Raw genomic sequence first — 15,206 nt, 5'->3', positions numbered from 1 at the left:
CGATCACTCTACCCTTTTCCTATTGGACCGACAAGCCCAGTGCCTGACTCTACTAAATAAACAATACGGCGTTCGTCGTAGGCAATAGGGTGTCCGTGAGCCACGAGGGTTAACACCTGGATCCTCTGATGCAACCTCTGTCGATGTTGTGTAGTCTGGCCTCCACAATCGTGGGCGTCCAGATCTCCCTAGCTCAGTCACTCGTTCGATCAGTAGAGAGATAGGGAAGTAGAGAGAGAGAGAGAAAAAATAGAGAGAGAAAAAGAGATAGGGAATAGAAAGAGAGAGAGAGAGAGAGAGAGAGAGAGAGAGAAAGAGAGTGATATATATATCTATATATATGTATAGAGAGAGAGAGATAGGGAAATAGGGAGAGAGAAAAAGATAGGGAATAGATATATATATATATATATATATAGATAGATATATATATATATATATATATATATATATAGAGAGAGAGAGAGAGAGAGAGAGAGAGATAGGGAAGTGGAGAGAGAGATAGGGAAATAGGGAAATAGAGAGAGAAAGAGAGATAGCGAGAGAGAGAGAGAGAGAGAGAGAGAGAGAGAGAGAGAGAGAGAGAGAGAGATAGAGAGTGATATATATAGAGAGAGAGAGAATTAACTAGAGATAGCTATAGAGGTAAAGAGAGAGAGAGATAGATAGTAGATAGAGAAAGAGAGAGAGAAAGAGTTAGGTTGGCTGACCAATTGTGTGAAAAGGACAAAAACTCTCTCTATCTCTCTCTCTCTCTCCCTCTAGAAGAAACTATGGAACTAAAAGAGGCAAAGGGGTTTTGTCCGCTACATGCATTGCCATGTACACCTGAGAGTGTACGTATGTGTATACCCATATAGGATTTGACCAATAAAGACGAGATTTTGACCCGGTGGTCCTGATCTCCGTACACCTTTGGACCGAGGTGTACGGAGATTGGACAAGACTAGAGAATGCGAGGTAGTTTACATTGTGAGGAGTATATATATTAAAACAACATTCATAATCATTGTAGATGGCAACGTCATCAACTAACATGGAGGAAAAGATTGCATGCTCATGCACGCTCTGCAAGTATCAAATCCTGCGCAAGCGTAGGATATGTAATGAGCATGTGCACAAGTACGGAGAGTTTGCTAGAGAAACCGTACAGAATCTACGATACGACTCCTACGGAACGGGCATTCATTTTTGCGACATATCACCTACATCTGAGAGAGAGAAAAAGGATTATGCGTAAACGTTCGACCAATATAGAGCCAAGGATGGAAGCAGAAAAGGGCTTACAGATGGAAGACGACGGCATGGAGGAGATGTTGGATTCCTTCTTCTAGACAAGCAAGGAGAACGCTAACGAAGTAGCACCAGAAGCCGTGCGCCTATCTCTTGAAGACATGTTGAGGAAGTTGGCACGTCAACCAATCTATGAAGGCACCAAAATATATGTGCTTCGTACTTGTCTGGCGTTTTTGAATCTTCAGTCAGTGTACGGGTGGTCAGATGCAAGCGTCACTGCTTTGTTTAGGTATGTAATTTACAAAAGAGATTTTTCGATTGCAACAATGACGTGCTTGGAGAGATTTTTAATTTAATGTGGCTTAAACAGGTTGTTGCGGGAGCAACTTCTCCCGACTGGCAATGAAATGCCCCCCTCCAGGCCAGACGCAAAGCAACTATTGACCTCAGTTGGCTTGGACCACAACAAGATTCATGCATGTCCTAATGATTGCATTCTTTTTCGCAATGAATTCGCAGATTGTCTGTCGTGTCCTAAGTGCGGAGCAATGCGCTACAAACAAGATGCAGTTGGCGAGACAGTGCCAGCTAAAGTGTTGCGGCATTTCCCTATTATTCCTAGGATAAAAAGCATGTTTCGTTGTGGTTCCATTGGAAAGTTGATGCGGTGGCATTCTACGAATAGATCCACTGACGCAACATTTAGGGTGCACGCTGATTCAAAGACCTTGAGGCACATTGAAAATACCTGGCCACATTTTAAGAGTGAACCATGCAATTTGCGTTTGGGCATGGCAATGGATGGAGTCAATCCATTTGGCTTGAGAAGCTCGTCATGGAGCACTTGGCCTGTGTGCCTTATCAATTACAACCTCCCGCCGTGGCTTGCCATCAAGAAGGGTCATTTGATATTAAGCTTGATTGTACCTGGTAAGTTCAAGGCAAAAAACATGGATGTTTATCTAGCTCCACTAGTTGACGAGCTCCAGGAGTTATGACATGGGATCGACATAGCAGATGCGGTTGAACCAGTAGGAGAACAGCATGCAAGGATCCATGGACTTCTTATGTGGACTATGCATGATTGGCCATGATACAGAGAAGCTTCTGGTAATGGTTCTTGATTTACAAAATTCTCGCTATTCACAAGCACTTTGCCTTGGCCTGATTCATGCTTTAATATATGCAGGGCTAACAACTTCGGGATACAATGCATGTCCAATTTGCGGGCAGTCTTTGGATGTGCGCTATTCTGCCTCTCTTCGAAAGACAATTTATCAAGGCCACCACCGTTATCTTCCAGATGGCCATCACTTGCGCGAAGGTCAGCTTGGTCGTGTCGAATGTCGTCCTATGCATGTACAAGAGTGGCGTCGCCGATGGGAGCAACATGACGGGCAACCTATTCCAGGAATGAAACGTTTTTCCATTCTCCATACGTTGTCGTATTGGGGTGATCTACTAATTAACCATTTGCTGGATCCAATGCATATATTCAAGAATGTGGGAGAGCTCCTCTGGAAGACAATCATGGGAATGAAAGACAATCGAGCTTCACAAGATGATTTGCAGTCAGTTGGAAAGATGCCAGAGCTGTAACCTTTCACCAATGCAGCTTCCAAACAAAACTTCCAAGAGCGCCATGGGTATTGCTAAAAAGCGAAGAGCGACAAGTTAAAAGGGTGATTTCAGAGTTCAGGACGCCAACAGGATATATGCGATATCTCAAGACAGCATTCCCCCGTGATGATCAACTGTCAAGACTGAAATCGCACGACTGGCATAAGTTCTTGCAATTCATTCTTCCAATTGCGATCAAGGGGTGTTTAACGGAGGATGTGCAGACCTGCATATACAAGATTTCAGAGCTAGTGCAATGGATCTCTTCCAAGGAGATATGGGAGGAATCTATTGCAGTTGCAAGGGCTAACTCCATTGAGGCAGTTTGCATGATTGAGAAGTATCTACCCACGAGCTGCCTAACTATCCAAATGCACTTGCTCGTCAATGTAGTAGATGAGGTTGCAGTGGTAGGTACAGTTCACAGCCGTACGATGTTCTTTCTAGAGCGGTTCATGAAAACACTTAAGGGTTTTGTTCGCCAAAAAGCGCGTCCAGAGGGGAGCATGGCAAAAGGATGGCTGGTGCAAGAGTCTCTTGTATTCACGATCGAATTTCTATCCGTTTCTGACCCAAAAACGCCTCGACTGTGGAGCGATGAGGAGGATGCAAGACTGGTGGGAGAGGAGCCGCAAGGGCAAGGGGTGCCGAAGAAAATGAACGATGCCATGCGAGAAAAGATCATGAAGTTCTGTATACTAAATTCAGCGCCGATGCAAAAATGGCTTGAAAGGTACGAAGAAGAGAAAGAGAGACGCAATAGGGAGCGACACGATTTCAGGCGAAGCCGAACGACTAGAGGCTTACCCTTGCCAGACTATTTTGCTCCTCTATCTGAATTCCCTACAATGGCATGGTTGGACAACAAAGTGAGAGCAGCTCGACAGATTGGAGAACCCATATCTCTAGAAGAGGAAGAGTTGGCTATTGGATGTGACTGGAAGTATCATACATACATGGCACTATGGTCGCATGGAAAGCATTTCAGAACACAACAAATTGACAGCAGAGGAAACACGTTTGACAGTGGGGTAATGGTTAGTTTCATGCAAAAGAGCAGGGCCAATGCCAGAGACACGAATGAGAGCACTAGCAACCTGGATTACTGTGGTCTAGTGTCAGATATCCTGAAAGTCAGCTTCAGGCGGTTTGAGATGTTTTTGTTGGATGTGAAGTGGTTCAAGGTGATTACTTCTGGTCGCAATGCAACAGTACGCAGAGATGGAAACAAGCTTGTGCAAATAGATTCTACAAAGGTTTGGACAGATGCGAGCGACACATTTGCTCTCCTCAAACATTGCGAGCAACTGGTCTTTGTACCGGACCCTCGAGAGCGACAATGGTGGTTTGTGGTTCAAGTTGCTCCAAGAAATAAACAAGTATTTGAAGGGCAAGAGATCCTGGAGGAAAGTCCGTCACACGACGTCCATACTACTATGACATTAGATGAGATGGACGAAGGTATGGCAGAGGAAGCTGACAGATATACGAGGGATGACACAGACGAGGCAAAATTGACACTTGTAGATGAAGATGCAATGGATGAAGACAATTTGCCAGAACGAGTTGGGACAGAGTTATGTCTGCAATTAGAGATAGACGATGATACGGTGCAAGATCTTATCGATGATGCCTCACTCGTCGAGGCCTAGGCCTGTAAGTGTTTGTGTGAAGACGTTGATTTAAAATTAAGCTTAAAGTTAATTTAAACAAATGTGTTCTGATGCTTTATTTTACTTTCTTTGTGCAGGACTTTAGTATGGCAGATCAGTTTCCAGATCCCGCTTCTATAAGTGCAGATGCATTCATGGGCTTCGTCACACGGATGACGCCCAGTCAGATGGCAGAGGCTTCTCAGTACTGGGTAGCCAGAGACACGGGTACTACGCCTCTGGGCTTCACACCCGAGGGTCCGACGCCTATGGGGGGGACACCTATGGGAGGGACGCCTATGGGGGGGGAGACGCCTACGGGTACGACGTCTGCGAGGTATCCCATCACGACCACTTCGACACCTAGGGGTGCGGCAGAGGCGGGTACGTCCTCATCTCCGCAGCACAGGCGCACTCGTCGATCTCGACGATCGTCAGGTGGAGGTGGTGGTTGTTGTGGAGGAGGGTCCACAGATGCTTCGATTCCTCATCGCTCACGACCCCCGTTTTACCTAGGCACACCTCTCGACACACCTCTTGGCACACCTCGGACACCTTGGGAGGCACACGATCCTAGTGCCTCCAAGCTTATACTATACGGGCAGATGGTTCCGTTGACATGGATAGAGTCGGGACTGAGATGAGACAGCGGATTCGTTAGCTCGCGGAGCTGCAGTTTTTGACCAACATTCTGACACCTTGGCCCGAGCAGGATAAGGACAAAGTTAGTTATATAGTGAAGACCATCATGAGAGAGTACCAGCCTACTCCGGGTTCAAAGGCTATTCCGAAGAGGTGGATCAAGGGTGTTGCACGGGACACCGTGAAACATCGACGAGATGCATCTCGGCAGGCTTTCAGAACTGGCTCGTCGAAGCCTTCGGGCATCCCACACGAGACGTGGCAGCAGATCAGGGAGGATGAGCGGACAGCTGACACGCAGTTCAGACAGCAACGTCAGGCCGCGCAGATACGACAGATGACTAGGGGGACATCTCATCTTGACAGCGGAGGCTTCGACACCTTTCGCTATGAGTTTGTGAGTTTCTAATCCAATCTTAGCTATAGCTTTTTTTAAAACGTGATAAATCATGTATTCTTATTACTTTGATTTTTGTATAAACACAGAATCTTGTGATGCATCGAGCCCCGACACGCCAGGAGGAGACAGATAGATATCGCAGAGGTATCTATGAAGTATTGAATGATCTTGATGCTTCAGGAGAGCCTGTAGACTGGGAGACCTTAGAGTTTCGATGATCGCTTGAGGTGAGACGTTAATATGTGTGAGTTGATTTAATTAAATAAGTATATGTGAAGTAATATCAATACTAATTTTGTGACTTGTCCTATGTGCAGGTTGTGACGCCTAGTCATCACTGGATTTCATATATATGCTTTGTGAGATACAGACACGCTTCTGTGTCTCTTTTTTGTATAGACATATATGGTTATGGTTATTGTTCAGACAGTTATTGTTTTCTTTATGGTTATGGTTATTGTCATTGTCATTGTCATTGTATAAACATGGTTATTTCTCTTCTTTTTGTATAGACATGCATGGTTATGGTTCTTGTTTTGTTTATGGTTATGTTTAACTTTCTGGTTATTCTTATGGTTATTGTTAATTTTGTTTATGGTTATCTGCATTATGGTTTTGATCAAAGTGGTTATGGCCGGTTATGGTTTTAATTTGGTTATGGTTTTGCACAAATTAAGTTCGTTATGGTTATGGTTTTACGTTGGTACGGTTATGGTTTTGCACAAAGTTCATTTCATTTCTTTCATTGGCCTTAAATCTCATGTGAGATCTTACATGGATAGCATGAGGAGGAGGCGTATACATGATATGGTTTTTTTTGAAAAGTTTATGTAAAAACGAAGGGAACTCTACCGAAATTTCTACGGGAGTACGGTTAATTTTGGTGTTGCTCGCTTTCTTGGGTAGAGGACAAGCAGTCTGGCTGTGGCTGTGTCCATCTTTTCACTGGGCACAGGCCAGGCTGCCTGTCCTCTGTCCAAGAAAAAAAAATTATGTTATGGTCGTCGCTATATGCGTCGCTAAGCCCGTCGAAATATGCGTCGATAATATTACCTTTCGATACATATAGCGACGTTTTTGTAGGGACGCGTATCGACGGGCTTTTCGACGGGATGCGTCGAAGGTCCCCTTTTTTGTTGTAGTGCTAGCTTTGTGGTAGGGGTCAAATTCTTGAATCCCTACTGGAATCAACAACTCGTATTGGCTTTCAAGTCGCAACCTACGCTCTGTGTTCTCCCATATAGCGCTAGTAAGGTCTTTGATGTAGACATCGTTTTCACTAATCTGTTGTATGTGATCATCTGCACATGATGAGATTGCCAAAATACATTCTTTACGAATGGCACGCATAATACTTTTCTTTTGATTTGGTGTCATATTTGCATTGGACAATAAAATAACAGCATATCAAATACAAATACAAATTCATGGTTACGAATGACACTAGCACTCTCACACTATTTCAGGCAAACCCTTAACCACCACTTGGACTTACAGAAATGTGCAAGGAAATATTGATAAAAATTGAAAATAATCTTCACTAGAAATTACAATTTGTTACACATGTAAAATGCAGATCAAACAAGTGGTTTATAAGAATTTAATTCAAACCAAACAATGCATGTTAACAGTCTGGCACATTTCAACATATATTGAATATCTAACTTATATTTTTCTCCGTGCGCACATGCTAATTCAAACAAAGCACGCACCGACTTAAAAACTTCAAAACATTTAAAACATTGGAAGTATAGAAATTGGACTATCAAATTGTGTTCACACTTTTTTACATAGAATTTATGTAAATGTAGCAATCAAAAAAGCGATGATAATTGATGCTCTTTAAAAAGATACAAAAGAATATTTAACATGCAAATTGTGCGCATTTCGATTTTTTACAGAGAATTTATGTAAATGAAGCATTAAAAATAGCGATAATGCTTGAGAGTTCTTTAAAAAGAATAAAAAAGAATATTTAACATGCAATTTGTGTGCAAATACTTTTTCACATATAATTTATATAAATGGAGCATTTAAAATAGCGATGATTGATGAATAAAGTATTCTTTTGAATATGATTAGCTAGTATATAATTTCAAAGGGACAGTTAAAAACAACAAAATCAAACAATTCATACATTTTGTATATGAAAACTCTTCACAGCCGCGTTATCGACCAAGTATTTCATATTCTTAATACTTAAAAAATTAAATGCACATGCACATACAAATTATATGACGTTCGTACGATCGGGCTAACGATCTGAACGCCACATTAATATGCAAAAATAAATGCAGCTTCTAACAAACGACACTCTATTAGCCGCGTTCCCGATCGAGTGCCACATGAATCTAAAGAGAAACAATGGCTTGCATACGAACATTATATAGCCGTGTTACCGATCGATGCCCATATTTTTTTTTGGGTAAGGGGAAGGGAAGTTGACTTACCATAAGGATATTAGATTCGTCGCGTTACCGACGTAGTACCCAAGCAGTAAGCCAATACTTACCACAAGGACACCATCTTCCCCGCGTCACCAAGGTGATGCCCAAGTGATAAGCACTATTCCGTAGAATAGCTTACACACACACTCCCATTGTGTGATAAAGTACCTTATTACTGTCGCGTAATACGACAAAAGACACGCTACCACACAAGTATACACACATACAACACATATCCGGATCGTGTGGTTAGGTACTCTGATGTTGCCGTGCACTCCGACGTAGAGCACGCTCCCACATGATCCCCTCTCTTTCTCTCTCCTCTCTCCTCTCGAAGTACCTGCAAAGGTGATAGACGAGCTCTCTCTCTCTCTCGCTCTCTCTCTCTCTCTCTCTCTCTCTCAGAAGATAAAAGCAATAAATAACACCCAGTAGGCCCGATTAGATCCGCATATATATAATTCTGCGAGCCCGCCGGGCTTTTCAGTTTTTTCGACAGACTCGTAGGGAGAAAAAAAAATCCCGACGGATCCGCCGAAAAAACTGAAAAGCTCGACGAAAATTTAGTGGGTCTACAGGTCGCCCTTAACCGGATTCTGTGTGATTATGTTTAGTGTAATCATGTAAATGTGTCAATAAGACCTTGTGATCACACAAAATTTGTCGTAATTACGTAAATATTAAATCCCTGTTGACAGCAATATCCCAGCCACCAAAACTTACAACATCCTTAACATCGTCTGCATCCTCGGAACCAGGATATACATTGATGCCCTGCACAATATTCCAAACGCCCTTTGACACAAGGACAAGTTGCATCACGTAAGCCCACATAGGGTAATTGTCTCCATCTAATCTATCCTCAGCACCAAGCATCTTGAACACATCTGTGTTATTGTTAACCATGGCGAATGCCTGCACCTGACGTGAAAACTCTGTCCGAAAAGAGAAGAGATGAAGCATGCTCAACACATGCTATATACCACAACCCATAGAAGACTGTAAGGGACCAGTTATGCAAAAAATGGCACTGACAAAAATTATGCACAAAATGATGAAATTACCTTGCGCATCATTGCATGTAGTGAAAACAAAGGCCGAGATGAGGTCAAAGCGAAAGTTTGAGCAGACCATGCTCTACAACCTTTCCCGAAGTATTTGTCAAACCGCTGACGCTCACTAAAGCTTACGAAATTCGAAGAAAGTGAGCATGTGTATGCTGAAGCTACTAGACCCAGCTCGAAAGGACGCAACCTGCTCTGATATCAGTTGTTGAATTAGGGTTGCAAGGAAACACACACAGCTTGGAGAAGACGAAGGAAGCTCAAGGCACACAACAGAGAATGTATTACTTAGTGTGCAATGGAAAGATACGATAACCTTAGAGTGTACGTATATATAATGCACACTGAAAAAAATTCTTAGTGAGAAAAAATACCCTCGATGGTCGTAAGTGTGTTCACACACATCATACCACATGTGTATGGTAACAAGACCTTCATGTACTACATTAGATCTTTGGGTTGCTTGTTAAGCGCTAGTGCCCTAGCGATCGACGTTAAAATTGAACTTTTTAATGCATAGACAGCAGCACTGGAAATTTATCATAGCCCCATCTCTTGAATATGTAAGAAGATGCTCCATGAGGACGTTGACAATCAAGTCACACACATACGAATAGTTCAACAGAGTAGTACTAAGCTTACCAGGCCATAATTTTCGGTGGAGCTTCTAAGTTCTTCCACGTCAAGTGGAGCATGTTGTGTCTCTAACTGCCCTGCTTGACCGTAGCTTCATCTTGCTTTTTCATTGTCACCTCCTTCCCTTCTTACTGATTGTGAGGAGGTGCTACTTTCATGGTCGCTTGCTGCATATCTGGATCAGACTTTTGCGTAAGACACCATGCAACCTACCGTCTGTTAGTTCTGAAAGGTGATATCACTTCTGAACGTTTGCCGTTGCCATCATCTCACATTTGAATGGACAAAGTAGCAAGGACATGCCTAAAACCATCCGTCACAGTCGCTCGTCAGGGGGCTGCAATTTGCTCCGTTTATCGACTGTCAATTCTTGTGAAGAATCCCACCTGAGAACCGCTGGATGCTTGCCAAGTCAGCATGCAGAACATCAAAACTTGGTGCCAATCATTGCTGCACAAGTCAGGAGGTGGAACCTGATCGAGCATCTGCCAACTCAGCAGGCGAACGTCGAAAGTGTGCTAATCATCGTTGTCCACATCAGCAGGCAGAAAACTCTCCAGCATCCGACAACTCAGCTTTCAGAATATCGTACAGACTGTACTTAAAAAATCAGAGAACACTCTCACAAGCTTGGCCCCCCTCCCAACCACCATGACGGCCAGGAATGGCCTTGCAGTGGCCATTCCCTGACATAATGGGTGACCTCATGGCGACCGGCGGAGCGTGGCCATTCCCTGAAATAATGTGCTCCCATCATGGCTCCTGCCTGGCCTCCGCCGGTGCCATGAGGTCGCCCATTATTTCAAGGAATGGCCACTACAGGGCCATTCCCTACACCATAATCTATGGCAGTTTATTGACTGAAAGTACCCATTGTGGTGTAATCTTGAGACCTTTTACTTATACGTCAGAAACAGTCCTTACTGAACAAGGCGTAGGGTGGGAGGCTAGGAGCATTCCTTTGCATTTTGATAGAATACTCCCACCAGAAACCAAGTCTCAAAAATGTTTGGTTTCCCCATCAAGGAATAATACCTTCGGGATTAAGGCATGTTTTGGCTGTAAAACTCTGCAAAATTAAGTATAGATCCTCAGCTGTGTATCAGCTTTGTATAAATGTTGGTTAGTGTCAGGTTGTTGGTAACGTTGGTTAGTGTCAGCTTTGTCTTGTTATCTCAAAATTATGCTCTTGCATAGCTGACCCGAATTTTTCGCTATGCAATCTCACATTCACTTTACTACCTTCTGCGCATCTACCGTTGCGCATTCAAATAGCATTTATCGCTGCAGAAGTCATACATTGCATGCAACTTTTGCAATCCGCCACCAAAACATTCCAGCTGCATTTTATCTTATAGATGGAAACCAAAACCTCCACCCCTTGACAGTTCAGTGAGCTACATTTTAAGCAATCACCACATATCCTGGCATGAGCAAACTCCGTCTTTGAAGCAATGTATACAATTAGCATCTCTCACAATAATTTTGCGCTCAACAATTCTGGAAATGCACTTGGTTGCATTGTGACAATCTACACAAACCCTTAAATTATTGGCAATGTGCAGAGTGGTCTTGGGTGGCGTGCTTATGAGCCCAAATGCAATTGCCAGCTTTTCACTATGGTTACAAAGAATCCCTTCCATTTCATTGTCATCCATTGGCTGGAAAACACTAAGTCTGTCTGGCTTGTAGCCAGCTGCCTTCATTTCTTCAACAAGACTATTCAATCTCTTATAGATTTCCTCTGTCCATGGGTGCCCTTTGTCCCCACAAACAAACTCGTGTACTTCCCCATTAACTTCAATATAGCTACGACCTTGTTTCCGTTTGATGCCTCTTTCGAGCATTAGCTTTTGCAAGTTTTCCCTCTTTTTGTGCAAGCCACTTGCAGCATATATATTCGATAAGAGTACATACACAGAAGCATTACCTGGCTCTAGCTTTAAAATCGCATCTGCTGCATATTCAGCTAGTGGTACATCCTCATGAATTTTGCAAGAGCCAAGTAACGCCATCCATATCACAGCATGGGGGGGCATCGACATTCTTTTAATGTAAGAAACTGCCTCCTTCAAGTGCCCTGCCCGGCCAAGAAGATCCACCATGCAAGCATAATGCTCCTTACAGGGATCCAAGCCAAAAACTTGATTAATGGAATCAAAGCAAGCAGAGCCTTCTTTCACTAAGCCTGCATGGCTACAGGCAGAGAGAATACTTGTGAAGGTCACTGCATTTGGTTTTATATTTTCAGTTCTCATCTTTTCAAGAAGCTGAAGAGCTTCCTCACCATCCCCATGCATGGCATATCCCGCAATCATTGCAGTCCAAGCTACTATATCATGACTCTCAATGCGATCGAATATGAACCTAGCATCATCTATGTCACCAAATTTAGCATACATGTCAACAACAGCATTGTCAACAGGGGAATCAAGAAAAAGGTCATCTTCAATCATCTGAGAATGGACACACTTGCCAACCGTTCGAGCTATGACACTTGTACAGGCGCTGAGTATGCTTGTGTATGTCACACAACTTGGCCTGAAAGACTTACGCTGCATTTGTTGATAAGCACCAATAGCTTGCTTTCCACACCCCCTCCGGACGAAGCCAGCAATTATCGCAGTCCATGTTACTACATCGGGTTTCATACCAAGGCTTTCCATTTTTTTGACCACTTTCAGAGCCTCCTCTCCCTGGCCCTGGTGCATGTAACCTGTAATTAGTGTATTCCAAGAAACCACATCAGGCTTGATTCCTTCCCGCTTCATTCTGTTGAGTGCATTGAAAGCTTCTTCATATTGTCCATGATGTGATAAAACGGATATCAGGGCATTCCATGTATACTGGTTTGGCTTCAAGCCTTCCTCTTGCATATGTGTAAACAGCCGCTTAGCTTGTGCAACACTTCCATGAGATGCATGCCCTGCTATCAATGTATTCCACGTGCCTGCATTAGGTTCAATCCCGTCTTGTTTCATTTTTTCAAACAAATTTAGCGCATCCTTGAGATGCCCATTCCTGGCATAACCTCCGATCAATGCCGTCCACGATATGACGTCAGGCTTTACACCGTCCTGCTGCATCTGTAAGAACAGCTCTAATGATGCTTCTAAGCACCCTTCGCAAGCATGACCTGCCACCAGGGCAGTCCACGTAGCTAAATCAGGCAATATTCCACTCATTTTCATTTTCTTCATGAGTTCCAGCCCCGTTCCTGCATGACCCTGCTGAGAAAATCCTGATATAAGTGCAGTCCAAGATGCAACATTTGGCTTTATCCCAGCCCTCTGCATCTCCTGAAACATATCATAAGCCAAAATTAAATGGCCACACTGAGTGAGTCCTGGAATGATGGCATCCCATGAAACACTATTTACCTTTACCCCTAATCGTTTCATTTCCTGAAACAGACTCAAAGCCTCTTCTTGCTTCCCTACACGAGCAAAACCAGAAAGAGCTGCAATCCATGTATTCCCATCTGGTTCGATGCCTACTTGATACATCTTTTTGAGAACGTTCAATGCCTCATCCACACATCCACACTCAGCATACCCTGTAATCATGGCATTATAAGTTACAATGTCTGGTTGCACACCACCATGAAGCATTTTTGCAAAAAGCTCAATGGCATCCTGTAAATTGCCTTTTTGGATGTATCCTCCAATTATCAAATTCCATGTGTGAGTGTTGGGCATTGATCCTTCCCGTTTTATTTGTTCGAAAATTTCAAGGGCTGCCTCACAAGACTCGTGATGTGCGTGCCCAGCAATTAACGCATTCCAGGATGCTATGTCTGGCTTGATACCTTTTAGCTGCATTTGCTGAAACAGCTCAAGAGCCTCTTTATTTTTTCCACATTGTGTGTATACCCAGCAATCAAGGCTGTCCATAAGATTAAGCTGGGCTCAGATATTTTTCTAAACAAGCAGCATGCATCTTCAAGGCTCCCACATCTGCCATACATGCTTACAAGCCCCACCTCTGAGTTGATTCCATGTTCTACGCTGCATGCATGAACTACCTGGCCATCTACCAGATTCTTACGTCTGGCACAAACTTTAAGGATGCTCGCAATGGTAGATTTATCTGGTCCATACCCAAGTTTTTGCATCTTTTGAAAGAATTTCAGTGCTTCGTTATTGTGTCCATTGTCAGCGAACCCTGAAATAATAGCATTACAAGCAGGTACATCCGATTTGACACCTGTCAATTGCATTTGGTCAAAGAGTCTAAGAGCATCTACAATATTGCCAGACTGTGCGTATCCAGCTATTAGGGAGGTCCAACAGACAATATTTGGCTGTTGTATGGCATCAAATGCAGAGTGGGCACTTTCAAGGTTTCCACATTTGGCATACATATTTACAATAGCTGCATCCAGAAATGGATTAGAACTGATTCCAGATTTATCTATGTAAAGACGAACCTTCTCGCCTTCCTCAAGAGACTTGAGGTTGGTACATGCTTTCAATACATTTGCAAACGTATATTTGTCAGGTTTTATATCAGCCCTCTTCATTTTATAAAATAATTTGAGGGCTTTCTCGTTAAGACCACAATCACAATAGGCTGAGATTAGTGTGTTAAAAGAAAATGAATTTGCTAATGGCATTTCATCCAAAGTGTCTTGGGCGTTCAACAAGCTCCCACAGCTGGCATACATTTTCACAAGAGTACTTGAAATAAATTCAAGCTGCTCAAGTCCATTTTGTACGATATGAGCATGAAGACGTTTTCCCTCGACCAAAGCCTTGAACTTGATGCACCCCTGCAGGAGCTTAGTATAGCAATCAGCTTTGATTGTTTGGCCATTGTCGCTATATAGAATGTCAAGGGCCATTTTTAATTGGCCCTGGTTGCACAAATCATTTATTAGCTTATATGTAACTTCAGTGCAGCATTCATGTTGCGCCGTGTTGCGGTTCAGTGCCATCAACTCTGACTTTACCCAAGTGGGATTACATTTTTTATCAACCCACAGAGCTACTTTGGTAGTTTTATGTTTGAAATCAGGATATTTGTCACTAATCTGCACCCAAAAATTCACAACCAAAGAGCATCAAAACCCCTTTTTTAGCCACCCAACGATACCATGATAGATAATTATATGCAGCACAGGTGGCTATATACCTTAGTGGCCCTGCTATCATCCCATTGTGAAGGGTCTCGAAAAAACTCTCGCCATATTGCATCTACCTTCTCTTCTGCAAGGTGTCACAAAATGCGTAAGCTGCTCACACTCTTGTTTGCGTAAAGATAAACTAAAGAATCAAATGTCACTGACCTGGGGACTTCACAAGGAAAGGCACGAACTTACGCTGTGAACTGTGGGATAAAAGGTCTCCAAGACAGTTTAATGTCATCTGTTAAAATGTTAGGTGGTATTACTGTATTATGCATGGTGTAACAAATTTGTAGAATGCAGAGAGGAAAGGAGAGTGAACATAAACAATGCACAGATATTAGTTTAAATTGCTTCAAAAGAGAGTGAAGATACACACGTTCA

At 43.0% G+C, this 15,206-nt stretch overlaps 1 protein-coding gene across 1 annotated transcript; it reads right to left on the bottom strand.

Annotated features, from left to right (window-relative positions):
* Positions 1-10,621: 10,621 nt before the first annotated feature.
* LOC147418756 (uncharacterized) lies at positions 10,622-14,708 on the bottom strand. The gene has a single exon (XM_086505553.1). The coding sequence runs from the start codon at positions 13,588-13,590 to the stop codon at positions 11,110-11,112; it is 2,481 nt and encodes an 826-aa protein (XP_086361679.1). The 5' UTR covers positions 13,591-14,708; the 3' UTR covers positions 10,622-11,109.
* Between the last annotated feature and the right edge of the window lie 498 nt (positions 14,709-15,206).

The sequence above is a fragment of the Adiantum capillus-veneris genome, chromosome 29 (genome assembly GCF_014529385.1).
Source record: "Adiantum capillus-veneris isolate H3 chromosome 29, ASM1452938v2, whole genome shotgun sequence".
NCBI lineage: Eukaryota > Viridiplantae > Streptophyta > Polypodiopsida > Polypodiales > Pteridaceae > Adiantum > Adiantum capillus-veneris.
The sequence above is the reverse complement of the archived record's forward strand: the minus strand, read 5'-3'. Positions and strand labels throughout refer to the sequence as shown.